General features: G+C 37.9%; 1 protein-coding gene across 9 annotated transcripts in view; it reads left to right on the forward strand.

The window, feature by feature from the left end:
* Positions 1-20,701, forward strand: part of CACNB2 (calcium voltage-gated channel auxiliary subunit beta 2) — a 247,233-nt gene that overhangs the window by 154,876 nt on the left and 71,656 nt on the right. For 6 of the 9 annotated variants that reach the window (XM_088057193.1, XM_088057196.1, XM_088057200.1 and 3 more), the window contains one exon: positions 7,778-7,897. In XM_088057193.1, coding sequence (XP_087913319.1) covers positions 7,778-7,897 — 120 coding nt within the window. Of the gene's footprint in view, positions 1-6,462; positions 6,935-7,777; positions 7,898-20,701 lie in introns of those variants that run through there. The other 3 variants (XM_014248536.2, XM_005518753.3, XM_088057216.1) reach the window with 1 other exon arrangement.

Below are 20,701 nucleotides of genomic sequence, written 5' to 3' on the forward strand. Positions count from 1 at the left end.
AATAGGGGTTTTTTTTCCATCAGAATTCTCCACTGGTAACAGAATTTCATGTTGAATTTTCAAGGAAGCTATTTTTAAGTATGCAGAAAATCTTAATGACTTGAACCAAAATCCCAGATAAAAATATACTGACGATCTGGAACACAGAATCTAAATTGGCACTTTTAACTGAGCTGAGACAAATTGGGATGATGGTTGCCATGCTTTCCTGCAAATTCTTTCCTTTTCTAGCTTTCTGTTTTCTTGTTGACATCCCAGATGTGTTTTCCATTTTTCCTCTTTTTTACTGTCCACTTTTAATTTCGTGGCTGACCCAATCTTTGTCTTTCTGTCTGTGCTCTTATATCAACACATAGCATTTTATATAGTCTAAATTTTTTTTCCTGAGTTGTCTTTCTGCAATTTAAAATCCTTCCTTCGTTGTATTTGCTGCTTAATAATAAATACAGTAGAAAGTTATATTTCCATTTTTTCCCTAAAACCTTTAATTTTTAAGTCCCTTCTGGCCCAGTAAATAGCACCACAGGTCAACTTGTTGCTAATAAGTCTGATTTACCTTTACCTAAGGTCTTAAACATATAGTTCAAGTTACCAGAGTTTTCAAAAGTTGCCATGAGTCAATCAAAATGTATTATTATCCATGTGTGTGCTGACAGTCTGAGACAGAAGTGAGATGATTTAGGTTCATGCTGCTTGCAGTCATTGCCTTGGTGTATCTTTCTTCCTTTGACACCTGTCTCCAAGTCGTTCCACTGGCAACATCTTAGTTCTGTCATTGCTCTGACTTTATAGCTCAGAATCATTAATAGTTTAGTGCCATTCTCTAGAGCAAATTAATTGTCTCAAAACATCAAATTTCATTCATTTTCCTTTAATTTGAGGGATTTTTTCTGTTTCATTTTTTAAAAGGTCTCAATTGTGTGATTATATTATTGATAAAGCTTTTTTAAAAAATTAATTTGGAGACCACCTTCTATTTCTGTCATTGCCCTCTTCCTCAAAAACTCTTTCTCTTACTTCATAAATGTGAGAATCTGTCTACCAGAATACACAGAGCTATCAGATTATCCTCCTTCAGAGGCTTTCACAGAACTAATCTCTGCCATAATACATATATGAAACTTACTTAAAGAACAACCCACTGTGGTTATGCAAGAGATGAGTCATAATGCTGGTACTGAATATTTAAAAATGCTTTATTTTCATTTGCATTGCTACCTTGATCCCTTTGTTACACCTTTGTTGTTTTTCTCTGCCCATATTCTCTCAGCCTTTAGATTGCAAGCTCTTTTAGGCAGTGTTTGTCATTCACTTTGTGACTGTGCAGTGCCAAGCACAATATGGTCTCAAGGAGCTTTCCATCTTAGACTTTTTTTAAAAAAAAACAGGTAAACTAACACACCGGAGTATCTGACAGATTTAGGAAAAGTTTAGCTCTGACTATGAGGGCTCTATTTGTTTGCTAACTAGGCTGAGCTCTGCAGCTGCCTTTTTGCATATTTTCAAAGATTTTCTGAGGAGTCTCAGTGAAAAGACCATCATTCCCCTAAAAATACCTACCTATTCCACTTTTTCTTAGTAAAAGAACATAGAAACAAACATTTAGGCTAATACCATGAAATGTGAGTGCAAATGTGTGGGTTTCCTTGGTGTTGGGGGGGTTATTTTGGTTTTGTTGTTTTGATTTTTCCTGATAAAATACCAGGTACAGCTGTTTACCTGGTTCCTGAATGCCAAAATCTAGTCTTCTGCAAACCTTAGGAACTGTTTTAAAAAACTGCTTTCAGGCAGCTGTCGATTGGATTAGTGCCTTGCAAACCGGTTAATGGCGAGCTAGATGCAGCGATCAAGCTTGCCAAAGTCATGTTAAGGGTAAAGAGAAGACTGATTTCCTATATAATCTCCTTTTTAATCACATTGCCACCCGAAAGCTCCCAGCTGTTCTGAAATTTCAGTCCTGCGATTTGAACATCCCCCATGGCTGTAGATACCATGGCAATGCCACATTAGCTCTAAAGAACAACAAAAACATTGTAATCAACATTCAGTTTGGTTTTTAAATGCAAACATAGCAGAGTGTTTCAATGCCTACTTCAATGCCAGTAGGAACTGGTAGCCCTCCTTGGATAGTAATTGTCTATTTACATGTAAATTTTATGGCACTACACTGCAGGGTGCATGCCAAGAACCAGGGAAGACATCAGAACTAGACTTTGCCAGGTTGTGAAGCATCCCTGACCCATACACAAGGAAGTAACAATTCCTGTTTGATAGTGCCTTAATGAAAATATGGACTCTCCTTTTTCCTTTGCTAAATGGTATTTCTATGGTTTTTCAGACACTTCAAGCATACCTTGCAAAAAATTAATTGAATTAAATTTGGTCTTTCTAAAAATTCTACCCTCAAATAATTAACATCTATATAATATTATATAGCATTCTCGGAGCAATTTTTTTGTATTTTCTTCAATGTAATTCAAAATAATTTCATTAGACATCAGGAGAAAACTTTATAGATAAGAAATTTTCACGTTCACCATCTGTGGTCCCTCTGCCAAACTGAAGTCCCTTCTACTCATGCTGCATTTGTGGGAGAGATTCTGACTTCTGACTCTAGCTCATGTTTTTCAGGTTGATCAGTTTAAGATGAAACAACAGTCTGTATTCCCTGGTCAGCAGCTTTACTTCATACTAAACTTTGACCTTTCACATTTTGCCTTTGTTCTGAATCAATTTTAAAATATTTTAAGAGAAATTAACATTTTATGGAAATAACTCTTTTTCTGTACTGTAGTTCATAGCAAACAAGAAGGAGTTGCACATCACAAGGACATAATATACTACCTCAAATCATGGGATTTGTGGGATGTGTGATGCCATTCTTACGACTGCCACAGGATAAGAACATAAGCAGTTAACAATATCTCTTCATAAATTCTGAATATTGAAGTGATTTTAAAGTGTCATTAGCATTAAGTGAATGAAAAAATGAAAAATATATCTCAGAGAAGACCCCACTTGTGACATCCACTGCAATAAATTAAGGGTTTTATATATGTGTGCAGTCACATGCATTTCTTTATCCTTAGTAAAATCTTAATTCATGTTTGCTTGCTGCTTCGTGCCTTCACTTAATAAATAACAATGTGAAAAGTCTTTACTTGAAGGAACTTGCTTGATCTTTCTAAGAAGATAATTATTTGAGAATTTTCAGTAATCTGGAAAATTATCTATTCTAATGATATTTAATTCGTAACTGGATTACCCTGTTGAAGTTAGTCATGGTACTCAGATTGGTTTTTTTCTTTAAGGGAAAAACACAATGTAAAGGCCACGACTGAATTGGTGAGAGTAGTGATGGCTGTATTAACCCAGTGAAAATTTAGCAGTCAAAATCTGTATATAAGCTCCAACTGTACTGATCAAAGCTAAGCACGGGTACAGAAAACTAACAAGAAAAATAAGAGATCTAGAGGCACTACCAAATTTACCCAAATAGTTCCTGCAAGTAAACAGAAATAATAAGAAAACACGTTTTACTTCAGGGACTCAGACTCCTAAAGATGATGCTCTTCTGCAATACTAAAAAAATTACACATTTATGGTCTTGAAGGAAAAGGAGCTCAAATATGATCACATGTGACCACTAGTTGCGTGAAAAGTATGAGTTTGTGCTGTAAGAATAGCTCATAGAAGCTACTCTAATATAGTAAGTGGTAAGATAATTGGAAAATATTTGTCAAGCATGTTATTAAAATAGGAATTTATTTTTCAAACAAACTGGGCCTGTAAACCTGCAAAGTGAAGAATAAAATAAAAAGAATAAATAGATGGAGTAATTAATAACATTAATTATCTCACTTTTATTAGACAGTTTCCCATGAAAGATGAGGAATTTGGGGCTGCAGTAACATATATTACATACAGATATTACTGCTGCTCTTCCATATTGCAATGGAAGGAGATGGAGACATGAAGAATTTCAAAGACTGCATTTCAGAAGCTTTTGGGAAAAGATTTGTACTGTTTTCCAGAGTAACTTAAAAAAACTTCTGTTACCCAGAGAGGAAATTGGAAATTGGAAAACCAATGTAGTTTCCTTGGTTGTCATGAATGGACAATGCACATCCACTTTTCATGATTTTTAATTTTTTTTAATAGTCAAGGTATTTCTATTATCGTTTGATCATAGTTTTTGTAGAGGTTTAATTTTTTATCATCTTAATGTGATTGAATGCATTCTTAGCTTATATAAAAATACTCAGAAGTTTACACAATTTATTAAATGTAATGGTATGTTCCTCCTTTTCCTGTATTATCCAGCTGTGAGGTTTTTTCCCATATTCAAAAAAGCGAAGAAACTTCCAGCCTTCCCTTTCCACAGAAAATTTACATGACCACGTCTGTACCACAGGGAAAATAAATGTAATACTGAGTTTGAGTCATGCAATTTGTCAATGTAATTAAAATAAATGGAATCACTCTGCTTTTTGGATGTTTGTTGGGACTGTGGCCAGCACAAGACATGACAAGCACTGTAAATGATCTCTGGCCGGGAAGATGAAATTCAAATTTTAGCAATTCCAGCCTGACACAAAGGGCATTTTGCCCCCTTAGGGGAGATAGGAATTATGTTTCTGTGCTTCATGATTTTTTTTATAGGGTGAGGACTGGTTAGGTAGTATCCCTTTTGGACAGCAGCATGAAGGACAGTAAAAGTGATGCTATGCCATTTGGTCAGTGTCAAATATTGTATGTTCACCACAGAAGTGCTGTAGGAAGCAAACACCCCACACTGTCCTACGATCTCCTGTCAGCCTTAATGACTGCTTTGTTTGTTTTCCTCTTAAAGGCAGAGTTGCTTTGGGGTAGATTTATGGCACCATTCCTCATGGCAGCAGAGTGGCACCAAGGAGCTGCAGTGCTGGTGGGGAAGGGTTTGGATGGGCCCTTTCCTAGGAGGATTGAGTGTTGAGGGATTGCAGAGTGTCCTGGGGGCTGGGACTCTGGGGGAGCTCATCACGGTCTCAGCTTTCATTAGTGCTATGATAACATCAGTGGTTTTGTCCACAGGCCGCTGGTGTGTCAGCCATAACTAGATTTAAACGCTTCACTAAACTTTGGCTTGTTGATGCTCATCTTTTCCCACTATGTCCATTGGCAGCTGCATCAGAAATTGTGGCAGAGGGAAATTTTAAAGAACAGCAAAGTTTGACAGGCTTTGGGGAGGATATTTTCTTTACAGACAAGATACTTTAAAAAATGCAATAAAATTTAAGTGTATTTTACTTTGATTTTTGCTCCTATTGCTCTAGCTCAGGAAACATTTTAGTTTTGAGCAATCACCATAACTTAGCAGATGTATCTGAACTCCTGAAAAGCAAAATATTCCTTGGAGAATAATTTTCTTTTTGTCAGTTCAAAGACAGCTTATTAAATTCTTATTAAATGCTGTAAGTATTATGGGCTTCAGGAAAGAAAATGTAAAATATCTGTAAAGTTAAAAAGTAGCTTTATTTAGAACTGTGAGTTTAGTGACAACTGTTGTTTGCTCTAACAATGATGAAATGTAGGCTGCTGCATCACTTGTGATGGGCAATTTGATTGTTATACAGACATAAATCATGGCAGGATTCGATCATTCCTGAGATATGCTGACATACTGCAGCTTGTGCATAACCACTGTTCTCAGCTGTAGTCTCTATTCACTGTTTTTCTTTTAATTCTGAATTGATATCAAAGGTGGGCACTGCAGTCATCTACAGTGATCCTTTTCACCTGGATTGTTGCATGTCCATCAGTAAATTGTAAATGCTCTAGGAAAACCTGCCTTGGCATGTCACTCCCGTGTCAGTTTATTACAGAGTAGAGGATGATTCTGAAAAGCAGAATGGTGAAATGTAAGGTTTTGTTTGGCTTTTGTCGTATTAGGATCTAATATTTATGTGTCATGTGGTAAGTTGTAGTTATTCTTTGCTCCTTTCCTCTGCTAATGTCAGAAAAAATAGACACAGTAACCAGGGGGTTAAATTCCCACTCAACAGGCATATTTTTGGTTTCTGTAAGGGAGCTGTGAGTGGAGCTCAGTGCTTTGCAGCGGAGGGCAGCACTCTGGGACAGAAGCAAGCATCCAAGGGAAATGTGGCTGGCAGCAGACATCCATGACGGGAACGAGACACTGTACCAGCTCTTCCAGTTTCACAGGGACCTCGTGTTTTCCAGCTGTTTACCCTTGAGATGTAAAATGGCAATTTGGCATAGGCTAACAGCCCGATGTGATGTGAGCATCTGCGTAAAAGGCTGCACATATGGAGCATGCCCAGTGGTATGAACAGCCTGTTACCCCACCCCCAGCCAATCTAGGAAGAGATGAAATGAACTTTGCACTTGCAAATGTCACTGAATACATTTTGCACAGGATTTTAAAAGGTTCTTTTACAAGCACTATTTTTAACAGCCAAATCCGCCCCCCAAAACAGAAGGGAAAAAGCCCTAGGTATTTTTCTGTGATCGATCTCAGTGTATGATCAGCATCTCTCACAATATTTCCGAAGCTGGTTTTATTTTATGCTTTTATCATTGAAGTTGAGATTTTTGGAGGTGGTGTGGATTTTTGGGAGTTTTTTTGAAATTTTTTTTTTCTTTTTTTCCTACTGGCATGAGAAAATTTGAGAATTTAATTGCAGTAGAATACTTGGAAACAGTGAGGCTGGAAGCTTGAAAGGCAGAGGGAAGAGAAGGAAGGCTCTCACAGCAGAGCATGGATAGGAAAGGAGCTGTGATTCTGCAGTGCTCAGTGTGCACATGTTTTATGAGATCAGTGCCGGGCGCTGCAGCTGCGGACACTAACTGAGCTGTCTGGCTAATGAAGGCCACCTGGATCAGGCTTCTGAAAAGAGCCAAAGGAGGACGTCTGAAGAATTCTGATATCTGTGTAAGCCTTGTGTTTTCCTTATCACCTTATATTGTATGTATTGCAAAGAGGGAGAGAAAAAAGGCGGTGAGGAGAGGACAGTTGTTTTCATTCTGATTGAATTACCAGAACACTGTTTTGTATGCAGGGAGATGCAGAGGGAAAGCAGAGCTGTCATTATTTATAGAGCATTTCTGGCATTGTGGCTGCTTCCATTGTGGTGATACAGGGACATGTGTTGAGTCCAGACGGATTTTATTAGTTGGAAGTTGATTTGTGGTCATTTGCATGTTTTGCTGAGGGGCAGAGATGGATATGAGCCATTTGCTGTTCTGATGGGGAAAGTGTGTCAGGTAAAGAGGCTGCCCTAAAATAAAAATGCATAGCAGAAGTACAATATCTTAGCAGTGATATTGTGTAATGGTAATTATTGATACTGAGTTTCCATTTTGATTATAGAAAGTCTGTTTGCTTGCTATTTCTGTCACTGTTTAGAGTTCTAATTTTTATGGAGCCATCCTTGAAGCTGCTGTGTGTCCTTCAGCCCTGCACTGCACCAGTGCTGTAACTCTCCAGAGAAATTGGCTCTGCTTGCTGAAAAGCACACAAATAAGAGTGCAGAGATAGAGCAGGAAGTAAAACACTGGAGAAGACACTTGCACTTTTTGAAAGTTTCCCGAAGAAAATGTTTACCTAGCCTTAATTTCTACTAAGTGAATTTCCCTTTTGGGCAGTTAGTCTCTTTTGTGGGATACAGAAGTAAGAGAAAAGGCAAGGTGTATAACCACTTCTACTTTATTTTATTTTATTATTTTTTTAAACATTGAAGGAACTTGTGACATTATTTTTCCTTTTCTTTTGCAGGGTTCGGCGGACTCCTACACCAGCCGTCCATCTGATTCAGATGTATCTCTGGAAGAAGATAGGGAAGCAGTGCGGAGAGAGGCAGAGCGACAGGCCCAGGCACAGCTGGAAAAAGCAAAGGTAAGGTGTTGTTTCATGTTACAAACTCATAAAATGCTTGGCTTTAAAGCAGGGGCTGAAACAAAATGATTTTTAAAGATCCATTCTAACCCAAACCATTCCATGATTCTTTGTCATCTCATTCATTAGTGATAAAGTGTTTTTAATGTGTTAACATCCAGATTAGATCTTTTATAAACATTCCAGACAGCATTTGAAAATATATGCTCCATGAAAAATCACTTAGAATCAGTTTTCTCTGTAACAGGCACTTGACTGACTTATGTATTTCGGAACATTCTTATTTAAATGTGTGCATTTCTTCTTTTAAGTATACACATTTGTTGCAGGGTATAGAGTCAATGCTATGACTTCTTACTGAAGATGTAACTGAAAGTTTGCTCATGGATTCCCAGGGCACTTAATGCTTTTACAGTGTCAAAAATCAGCCCTCAAACATCCATGATGTGTTCATCTCACATCAATGAAGGATCAGTCCCTACAGGTCATATAAATAGGGAGAATCTGTTACAAGGGTGTTTTTTTCCTAAAGACTCCACTGACTTTCTTTACAATTTGTGTGCTGAGTTACCCCATGGGTCATGTGCTGTAGGTCTTCAGATTTCTCCTCTCTCCATACTGCTGGCAGATAGTGACAATGTAGTAAGAAAATACTAAAGGAGCTTTAGGGTTTTGCTGTCTATGTGTTTTCCATGAGATGTATTTAGGACTGTGAAGGTTTTAGCAGTGAAAGTGATGGGCTTGTTTCTCTTTCATCTGTGCTCCATCTTTAAATAATACTGCACATGTAAAAACTGTGCTCATCTTATTTATTATCATTCATTTATCACTTCACTCCAGTTTTTTGTATGCTGCCAGGTTTAAATGTATTACCGTTTCTCGAAATCTGGTTTTTGTTCTAATATATTTAAATACACCATTGAGATCCCCCCTTTGATCTACCTGATCTACTTTTTTCCCTCACTTTCTCTCTGAGTCCCCTCCTCCATTTTGCCTTGTTTTTTTAATTCTTTATCTCCTTTCCATCTCGTATTCCATTCAGTTCTCCACTGCCAGCTTTACCTCTGCCCATTTATGCCACCTGTTTTACAAGGGCTTTTCAGAAATCTGTGAGTCCAGATCACTGAGCTCTGTAGCTGATGGTGTGGTGAGGACCAGCTCTCTTGTTAAATAATACAGTACTTTACGCACAAGCAGACATCTTCATCAGGCCAGAAAACGTGAATAGGGAAGCCAAAAATGGTTTTTTGAAAATGTGTTAACTGATATTTAATAAGAGCTCCTACAGCAGCTTTTTAATGAGCTCCTGGAATGTGCCAAATGTAGGAGATGCTGAACATCTCTTTGAAGTTGGTTCTTGCTGTTCTGGGATCAGCGTAGCAGAAACTCAACAGAAGCAGCTCACTTCTTCCCTTCAGCCTTGTATTTCAGATATTGCTGACTGTAGTCAGGAGCTTCAGTTTTATCAGGGGTGGGTTTTGCTAGTTTGAGGTTTTTTTGCTCCTGGGAAAGATGATAAGGGCTGCCCTGAAATTCAGGTGAAGTTTTGAATTTTATCAGTAAATGCACAATCTTTAAAAGAGGAGTTGAAGTAATAGTATCTTGCAGACTAATCAGGGTAGCAGTGCAGTGCTTACTGCCGAACTGATGCATCCCTTAGCAATGAGTAAATCTATGCAAGTGTTGCTATGGGAATTTGGCTTACTGATGCTGGCTTGAATACATGGACAGCCCTTATGTAATATTCATGACCTCTAGCACAGCTGCCATTGTAGTTTGTAGAGAAACTGCTAGCAGACCTTGACTTCTAAAAGCTGTATTTCTATACATAAAACCAATGTTCCCACTCCAGCTGGCATGAGATATAGTCTCTAGGTCTGACACCGTCTGAAACTGTAAGACAACTTGTGAACAGTCAAAGTAGTAAAGGCACTGCCAAAACCAACGTGCTGTAACAATGGTTATTCCAGTCATAGAAAACACAAAATTAGTTACTTAAATATTTTTTTCCCTTAAAATTGATTGAGGCTGGAATTGGATTAGCATTTTTGTTTCTCTAGTCAAATGTTAATAGGCATTCCAGGATGTAATTTATGGAAACAATTTTATGTAGAGGCTGTAGCAGTATAATATTTAGTCGAGTGTAGTATTTAAATTAATACTACTAAATAAAATATTATGTACAACTGGTGCTTTTGTTTGAAATAATTGGTTAAAAATGTGTTTAAATTAAGCCTAACTTGGTAGATGTAAAATATGACAGGGTGTGGTTTTTTGCCTTTATTGGTGGTGGTGCCTCCTGGCTGCTGTCAGCCCCCAGACCTGTTTGCCACAGGCTGCAGGTTCACTGCCTGCTCCCCAGGGCTTCCTCGCCTTTGCCCTGACCGACTTCAGGCAGAGCCAAGTGACAGAGCTGCTTTAACTTTTGCCTTTTCTCATGGTGAGAGGAAGTGTTGCTCCTAAATAAAATCATTACAAATGTATTTGTCATAGGAATTAGAAGAGGGTGACACACATGAATAATGCAGAGATGGAGGAAAGATGATAGTGAATTAAGGATAGATAAAAAACTATTGAACTGTGTCACACAGTTAATGAAAACACTTAAATGACATCCATTTTCCTTTATTACAGCTAGGGAAAACACCTTAAAGTGAAGACAAAAATACAGTGATTGAGAACACAGTGCCAAATTGTTAGGACAATTTTAAGATTTTAAAATTTGGATTTTTATAGCATCTAAGTGTCTGTGTGACATAAAGCTGGAATGTATTTCTGATACCTATCCAAAAAGGGAAGATAAAAGCAAATAAGCTTGTAAGGAAATGCACATTCTGGCCACTTTTATTTATTTATTTCTTTATTTAATACAGGCATTGCTTCTCTGGAGAATGGTTAAGCATATTTTGCTGACTCACTTTGGCATGTGACTTACTGTAAGGAAGGTGGGGCCATGGGCGCATATTCAGAGTCATCCAGGGACAGAAAATTAAGAGGCAGCTGATGAGGCTACCTGTAGGCCAAGCATCTGCTCCTGAGGGAAGAAGATCTGAAATGAAGCTGTTAAGCTGGAAGCTGAGATGAAATGTTCTTGATTAGAATAGTTTAGCAATAAAAATGCAAAAAGGCTGGGATTTGTTGTTTTTGTTGGTTTTATATAGGAAAAAAAATATCAAGGCATTGAGGGTTTCCTCAGTGTTCTCCTCACAAACCATAACATGTGCGTAGTCTAGGATAAAAAGAGATTTTTATCTACCTGTGTTGTGCCCAGGTAGGCTATGCTAATAGTATCCAAATCTAAGGTCTTCTGGTGGTCTTTTCTGAGTTTGCCATTTCCACAAAAACATGAATCTTCAGCACTGACAAGCCAAAAAAAATAATGTCTTTAATTGTGTTTAGCACTAATAATTTAAGAATTGTCATTTCTATAATCAAAAAAGCTTTTTTAGCTGTTGAAGGATGATGGTTCAAAATAAATGGTAGTAAGTAAAGTGTTTTTTTTGTCCAATCTTTACAAGTATTTATTAAATATTCCTTAAAATATTGCATCAGGTGGGAGCGATGAGATCAAAGGAAAACTGAAGTACAAGTAATAATAACTTTCAATCCAGTACTAATTGAGCTAAAGTTTGTACATGAGAAACAGGAGACTTTAGAAATTTTTGGCCTTCTCCAGTGCTGCTAAAATCAGTTCACATATTCTATTGATTTGTTTTGCCACAAGTACGTCATATATTTTGAATCTAGTTTTTGACTGAGATATAATTAGCCAGATGTTCTGTAAACCTTTCTTCTCTTCTGCAAAAGTAGCTTCTGTCTTTTCTTCAGTCTCTTCAGATTTTTATATTTTGCCTTTTTTCCTCCTATGGCTTTAGAACTCCTTATTTAGAAACAGTTTCAACAGAGATCTATAGAATATTTTCAGCATTTTAGAAAATGATTTTTTTTTCAGTTATTTCTAAGTACATTGGGTACTAAAAGTGCCAGTTAATAATTCAGGTTCTGTTTCTCATCTGGGACTAAGGGACAGCTCTTTGTTCTCTGTTAAGAATTGTTCTCAACATCCTGTGGTCCTAAAACTTCTTAAAAGACTACCAAAATCAGACTGTGGCCTTTGAGAAGTCGGTAGTTGTTTTCATAATAGGAAATCTCACTTCCCCTCAACTCTGCTGTTTGCACTCCGCCTAATGCTCCACTGCTAGCATCCTTTTAGGAGTTTGTAAAAAATTGAAATGTATCTAGTTCTAGTTTGAAATGCTGTTAAAATATTTTTTATGTTAAGATGGTGACCCACTGAAATTTTGATACTAAATGTCCCTTTTTCTGGGTCTGAGGCAATGATATAAGCTGTCACATTTTGCTTTTTTTGATGTGTGCTGTAGTAGTGGTGATGGCTTGTGACTGTGAGTAATAATGCAATGTGTTTAATGTAATGCATTGCCTCCGTGCATGGTTTGGGGACCACAGCTTTGAAACATGTAGCAGGCTGGAATAATGCTTACATAGCTCCGTGAGGCTGAGGGCATGAAAAAGATTGTCAGATGTAATTATCCAGTGCTGTGTGCCAAGACTAGTTATTTGACTATTTATTCACTCTCAGACAGGTTTCACAGCCTCAGAATGACCCCATGCTGCTAGCAGGCAGCTGCAGAGCTAGTTGAGGTATGTCTGCTGAAGCTGCAGTAGCATTTTTGACAGGCCAGAAGTGCCCATCACCTTGATGTGCATCCTTATATTATGTCAGCTTGTTCCCTCATGGATATTCTTTCTATTTTCTCTCAATTACTGGAACTTCATGGTGCTGAACAGCATACAAAGCTATAGCAACACAGGACAGTACAGTTAACTGCTGTGTGTGGTAATATTTTTTTCATTGATTTCTTCTCATTTGCCCTTTTGTTTTGGAATATTTTTTGTTGCATGTAATCATTTAGATCACTAATGTTGTGTGTCATAGTTGCTGGGATCACGTGAGAGCTGGCACAGTGGTCTAGCTGGAAAAAGAATGAGTTGTTGATCCCAAAGTACAGTTGCAAATCTGGTTGTTGCTTAGCTGCGAGTGAGTTCTGCATTGCTGGATCTGCTCAAATCAGGTTACAGATACTCTTTTTCTTCAATAATTGCTGCTGTTTTTTTTCTTAGGAGTGTAACACTGGGATGTAAAGCAGCTTCCTTTATACTCTCTGTGACCTATAGTTTTTTCTTGTGTGTATTCATGATCTATTTTATCTTTAATTGAAGTGTATGTACTTGTTCTACACTAGTGCCTGCTATAATATTGGTAATTTCCCTAAACAGTTATTGCTTCTTACTGTTGGGCTGCATTGTTAGGGGCTGGAATTTTTCCTTCCAGCGGGGTCTCACATAACCTGGAATCAAACATTGCAGAGACAGTGCCGTCTCTAATTAGAAGACATCTGTCATCTCCCGTTCATACCATGATTAGAATGATGAAATATGTTTACTAAGTAGCATTTTGTCTTCTGCTTCTTGGGCTTGACTAGAAACAAAAGAGCGCAGCGATATTAACACAGCCTACTTTTATATACCTAGCTGTAGATACTTTAGTATCCTGGCTTTCTTCACATAATAAGAAAAAGAGATAAATTGTCTCCAAGGAATGGGCACAATACTGGCATTTTGAGCTTCTGAGGACAGCCACAGCTCTTCTCCCTGTTCTTTCACCTGCTGCTTTCACAGGAGCCTGCACCCTTGGTGAGATGTCTTTCAATTACCACATAAAGGGTAGCAGTGACAGTGGTAATTTGTGTGAAACTAAATAACTTCTTTATTGAGAGCAGTGTGAAAGAAGTATTTTAACTAAAGTAGGTGTCATAAGCCAGGTGCAAACATCCTCACCTGGATGTTTTTCTGCTCCTTGTCCCACAAGTCTCTGGCACACCCAGCCAGTGAGCGGTCAGCCTCTGCTGCAGGCTGGTACTGCACAGATAACAGCAGAGGTTCCTGAACCCTCATGTGCCTGCATCCCACCTGTGGCTGCTGAACCAAGCTGCAGATAAAGTGTACTCAGGCCAGCCCTCCCTGTGGCTCAAAGGTGGTGGCTGATGGGTCTGGGTGTTGAGCCAGATGCTCATGTGGGGGTCAGCAGAAGCTGCTGAGTGTCACGGGAATCGTACAAGAGGATGAGAAGTGGCCTTGGGGATGTTCTCTGTGACTGGTGGGGAGTGAGTCTGACATGGGACAGGAGGAATTAAGTTATGTCATTGCAGGCTGCTCAGGCTGGTAGAATGGTGAGCAGTTTCGGCAATATCAGACGTAGATGCTGCTGGTTGCTCTAAGCAAAGTAATTTCCACTTAAGACACATATGACCTGGTTAATTAATTTTCTTGATGTTTATAGATTTACTTTTTCCAACACCCAAGACAGTAATGTAATCCAAGACACTGTAATCCAGAACTTTATTTCTATCAGCAGCTGTTCCACCTATTAGATGTCATGGATTTTTTAATGGTTAACATATGATTTTTCCTACTTAGAAGGGAATTATGATTCAAAGGTAGAGGGGAAGGTAGGATTCCAGGGCCATTTTTAAAGGTAGCTACAATGTGTGTAATGTTGGAATATAAATGTCTGTGGTTCTGGATCTCTGACTGACCCTGAGACCAGTTCAATTGGTCAGAGCATGTTGCTAATAATGGACTGTTTAATTAAGATCCTTGTGGGTCCCTTCCAACTCCGAAAATCTTGTGAATCTGTAAGCAAGAGCATAAGGGAATTGTTAAAGGAGGACATGTACATGTAATTATATCTGTGTGGGTTTATACATGCTTATGTACGCATTACATATACCCATATACACATCCCTGTGTATATCTGAGTGCACCTTTGGTTCTAAAGTTGCATCTATTAGATAACTGTCACTGGTGACCTGAACTGGCCATTTATATTCTGCAGCTTCCTGTTGTGAAACAGTTGGTTTGTATGCAGGGAGAACTGCTGTACCAAAGTATTAACTTGTGCAAAAATGCAAAGGTTTTGTCAGAGAACAAAGTTATCCTGTGATCAGAGCTGGTAGTGGACTGTCATGGGGTTTTTGGAAGCAGGAATGAGTCGGAGTAAGGACTTCAGTGCAGACGAGTGTCTCACCTTGCAGAGGTGCCCCAGTTCACACTGACACACATGTGCCACAGTGCCTTGGAGGAAAACTTGTTTGGACAGCAAAGCCCTGTGCTTTCTGATTCCTGTGCTGAGGGGACTATTTTCCAACCAGTTCAGGAGCTAACCTGATTTCTGTTGGAGCAGACACCTGGCTGATTTGTGTTATTATGCAGGGAAGTACTTGTCGTCTGCAGTGAAAACAAACCTCCAGACAGTTCTTGAGTTCTTGGCAAAGATCTGAATCCCTTTCTTTCTCACTAACTCAACCTCTCAAAAAATAGGAAGAAAGAAGAAAAAAAACCCACAAGTATGTATAGTTTAGGCTATATATATAATCAGGAAAAAAAAAATGAAAGGAAACTTCAAAAATAATCTCTTTTTTTTCATCATAATTGCAACTTATTTTATAAAATTACATGCAAGATGCCAAGGAGTTCTAACTATAGGTACCATTAAAGTGCTTTGATACAAAATTAGACTGACATTAGATGCCAATTCTAAAGTGTTTCCTTTGGAATATTTAATATTAGTTACATAAACTAGTCACTGGTTGTATAAAACTTAAAAAAAAGTAAGTAGGAACTCAGAGTAATCCTGTACTATCTGGGAGAAGGATACTCTGTGTTCCCATGTTAAGAACATTTTAAGTGCAAAACTCAGCTTGAACTATGAAGAGTGTCTAGATTACGTGTAATTCAGAGTATTAGAGGAATTACTTAAAAGTGAAGATTCAGAGAGGTCACACTGATGCTTTTCTGCTTGTGTTTTGGATATTTTCTATATGAGTTCCTGCCATCTTTTTGTCTATATTCTGTGTAGAGCCAGTGCATATCCTAGAGCAAAAAACTTCCCCTAACATTCACCTGTGGATCCAGCACAAAGCTCTGAATACTTCCTCTGTATATTAACCTTCAATCGTGCTTTGACATTTTCCTCGAGGATTTCATAACCACCTGGATTATATTCCCAAATTAAATACAATAAACACTTTATTTTATACTCCTAAAATAATAAGTTCTGAGGTAAAATGTGTATATTGATATGCATTTTAGCCTGCAAACATACAAAACATCAAAGATTAAACAGACATTTATCCTTTGTGAAAGTATAGATATACATCTGCCCTTCTCCTTTCATTTTTGTCATGGAAATGTTGCCAATGGGCTTTAGTCCTGTAACATTCACAGCTACCTAGTTTTATTTTTACTTACTTAATTGAAAAAAATCAGCTCTAATAACAAGTAAGCAAGGAAGTAAATACTTTTATTGAATCTCATATGAAATCTTAGCATATAAGTTTCAAATGGTATTCTCTAGCTTTAGATGAGATAGTAATCACTGAAATATTACTTCTTGATGTTATTTTTTAAATGCCTTCTTCTCCTTGCTAAATATCTGGAGGGTGATATTTAAATCTGATTTTATTGTTAGCAAGACCTGCAAACAGTACCTGTTTTAAAAAATGATTCAATGTCAAGCAGTAGAGTGGTACAGAAAATTCAGATTAATATTGTTGCAGATAATTCAAGGGTTTCTCCCATTTTTCTTGTTTTTAACTATCTCCAGGTTTGCTTTTCTTAATATTCTCCCTGGACAGATTTGGGGGATTTTAGCACACTGTAATTGTTATATTAATTTTTACTTTATTCAAGTGGTTGCCTGGCATAATTGGCATTAAAATAAGACCTTCTCATTCAATTATTCTTAGAAGTGAGACTTCCTCTTGCTTGTTGGTATGTAAATATGTGAGTTAAATACACGTTAGAGAGATTGCCCTTTAATCTCATTTTGGAAATTTTATCAGTTAAAATACATATTTTCAATGTGATTTGTTGTTTATATCTAGAATACAGAATCCACTTTGAACACTGATAATTTATTTTCAGTATGTTGAACAAATCTGCATTTGACAGGTATGGAAAGCAGGGATGTGCCCCATGGTTTGAGCTTTGTTGTGTAAATGTACTTTTGTTACTGAACTGCAAGTCATCCTTTTCTAGTGACTGAAGGAAAAGCCAGGGGGAAAAAACAACTTGAAAGGGAAGATGAAGTATCAAGCTGCAGCTGCTTTGATTATTTTGACTGGAGATGTCAGATTGTTAAAGTGAGAGAAGAGATGAACCTGCTGCTTTTTGGCTCTATCCATTTGGCCAATTACTAAAAATTAATTTTGAAAAGTTTCTGGATTCTCATACTTCAGTTGGGGTAAAACATGTGAACACAAAGCACCTGGGGTTACTCTGTGTCCCTATCACCTCTGTCTGTCATAAGAGAAACACTTCCTTACTGAAGTGAAAATGAGAAGTGCTGGGAACCTGCCATCTTGTAAATCAGCTGCACGTTGCTTTTAATAATCAGCAGTAATAAATGGCAGGAATTTGAAAGGAAAATCTATTTCTGGCTTTCAGAAGCAGTCAGATTACAGATGAACGTATCCTTCCCAGAGGAGCTATAAGGGAACGTACTACATTTATCCCAGCTCTGTCATTACTTTGACCCTTTTATTCCCTTTTTGCAATGAGGCACATGATTCACTCACAAAACACATTTCCTTGCATTCTGCCCTGGTGCTTCCTGGTAGTTTAATTCAATTGAGATATAACACAGGCCCACTATGGAAGTGCTCAACTGTGCTGCCTTTATAGTAGCCCTGTCATGTTCAGTGGACCTGGTCTGCTGGGGTTGAGCGTGGGCCTGCCTCATCCAGCTGCCTTCCAAGGGCTTGAGCTGCCTTCTGCAGGCACAGGGATGTGACATGTGCTGACAGGAGCATGAGGAAAGAGGAATGTTTTCTGTACCTGTCCCCACTCAGCTGGCAGTGACCTGGGGGACCCTGATACCTCCAGCAGCCTGTGCCAAAGGAGATGGGTGCTTTCCTCTGGTGAGGTGAAGGAAGACACAGCTGTGCTGATGTACATGGCTGTATACATGTGAACTCTAATGAAACCATTATTTTTTCCTCAGAAAGGGAGAGGTTCCTTCCTCCTAGATTTAAACTCAGTGTAAAATTTCCAGATTAAATCACCCAGTGTAATCCATATTTGCCCTGTTTGCCTTCCAAAATGAGAGCTTGTCTTGGCGTTGCGCTCAATGCCGGGTAAAATCTCCGAGAGAAGCTTTCACTCCAGGAGCTTCTCTTGGAAGTCCATGATTACAGTAGAGGCCTGAGGACACGGGGAAGTGAGGAAAGGATAAAGGGGCAAAAGTGGAAAGGAATTTTGAATTTTGGAAAGGAATTGACACTGTGTGGACTGAGTCACACAGCCTTGTTCTATGATTTAGCTTGAAGAAAATCCAGTGGGAAGGAAAAAAGGAAAAGAGAGCTGTTCTTGACTTGACATTCTTGAGCAGGTCTGAAAGATTCAACTTCTACCTTTTAATTCTCAGACTTGACAGTATTTCACTCGCACCGTTTGACTGTGCTGTGTCTCTCTGGCAGTGCAGTTTCATGGCAATGGCTTTGGCTCAAAGCATTGTTTTGAGAAGTTTCCATCTGCACATTCTCAGTTCATTTCTTTCAGGAAGGTTATTTTCAAGCCGGCTTAGTTAGGCCCAGCGTGCATGGTGCAGCCTTGTACCGTGTGCTGTGGTGTGGGGAGGGTTCCAAACCACAAGGCTGGAAAAGTGAGTGTACCTTTTTCAGCTGAGAAATCTACCTTCTGTGTGAGCTGGGATCTTGCCCTTAACCTCCTGCTGATCATAGTTCCTGATACAGCAGTACATGCTGTTGGGTGTTTGTTTACCAGTTGGCAGTGAATTGATTACTCTTTAGGACTTTCCCTCAGAAGCTGTCTGATGTGAACAGGGACATGGCTACACACTTGCTACTTGATTCCAGGAAAATGATCACGACATAAAAAGACATAAAGCAATGTATCTGCTTTATCTGCCTCATTCTGTCAGGAATGGACAAGGTCCTATTTTGGTCTCAAAAATTACGTTTCAGTGTTTCTCTGCAATGCTTTTGCAAGCCCAGTAGAAATTTTGTCTAATGCACTCTGCTGGATAGTTGTGTTCCAACAGTCAGAAGTAAAACTACATTTTTCTCCTTAAACTTCAGGGCATGTTGCAGCAATTCCACTCTACTCAAGAGTATAGGCTCTCTGCTATTACTACACAACTGTTGCACACTAGGACAGGAATGAAGACAACCATAATTCAGCAGCTGGAACATAGCATATAGATACCATCCTGCATGCATCTTTCATGTCATCACAAAGCTATAAAAAGCTATAATTGTAATAGCTTTTTATGAATTTTGTTCACACTGGGTTCTTGAACCTACATGCATTAATTGTAGACACCATGAATGTCTGCTCTTGTACATGACTTGCTATAGAGTCTCCTTGGGTGTTTTAATGCTGATTTGAAGTTCTCACCACAGTGATCTGTTGACATGAAAGACCCCCCACACTACACATAATAAACCATACCCATTGCTTTATGAGAGCTTGGAATTGCGCAGATGAAAGGCCACTAAATATGCTGTATCTTGTTCTCAGATGTTTATATGAAACTAAAATTAGTCATATGAGTATCAGTAATATAAGTTTTATTAATTGTCAACAGAGAAACACTTCTTCTTTTGAAAAATTATAAAACAAATTGATGCAAAACTGATACTGCCAAGTTTCTTACGTATTTGTACAAACCCAAATAACTTCAAGTCCTAAATTCATTTATTTGAAGTGATACATGAAGCATGTATTTATTTTGTGAGATAGTTCATTTAGGTGCCAATACAGAGTATTCAGTGTCAATACTGCTTTCATGTCTATTCAGACTCTGTTTATCCTTATAGCACCAGGCTCTAGACATAATAAAAGAGTAGTGTGTTAGTTTAAAAAAACAAAACAATTAAACAAGCAAAACCAAACAAACAACACCCCAAAAAAACATGGCAAAATAAGTGATGCTTTTCATCAATAAGCTCATTTCTTTTCAAAAATTTCTATAAATCACAAGTAAAACAGGAAGCTCCATGACAAAACCCACAAACAGTTTTCTTCCCTGTTAAAACTACTTATTTTGTTTTGAACAGTTTAAGTAGAAGTAAAAGATATCAAATGACAAAGTACACATAAGGATTTATCTGACATTAATACGGCTGGAAAAAAATTAATGTACTGATCCTTCTTCCAATTCAGGACTAAGAAATACCAAAGTATTTGAGAGATATATGGGACACCCAGGTTGGATACCACTCTTCTTGACTTGTATCAAGGAATTAATTTAGTTTATTTTGCTCCAGGTTTTTTTTAGTCCTCTTATGGAGCCTGAAAGTTTAGGTGGCGATAAAAGTGGAAGAAGGTCTTATCAAATCAGTTAAATCTGGTAATGCTCTTTCTTCAGTGAAAGAATTCTGAATGGAAATAGAAGATAATATAATATTTTGGGACAATTCAGAATGCACTGTTTGAATTTCAGTTTTAAATTAAGCAGCTAATCAGGGTCTAAGAGCACACATTAATATTGTTCAAGGAGTATAAATTTAGTTGATCAATCTGGTCAAATATATTGATTTTCAGAGAGTCAAAATAGTTTTTTTGTAGAGTTTTTCAAATTTTTGCAGAATTTTAAATATTAAAGAAGTATTTTCCACTTCTCATTATTGTAGATTTTTGCTTAAATAAAAACTCCTTAAGTTATTTTCTAATAGCTTTTTCAGTACATTCAGTATTTTT

This window comes from Pseudopodoces humilis, chromosome 1 (genome assembly GCF_049639895.1).
Source record: "Pseudopodoces humilis isolate 2021_Gansu_Grassland_sample_001 chromosome 1, ASM4963989v1, whole genome shotgun sequence".
In the NCBI taxonomy this organism is placed as follows: Eukaryota; Metazoa; Chordata; class Aves; order Passeriformes; family Paridae; genus Pseudopodoces; species Pseudopodoces humilis.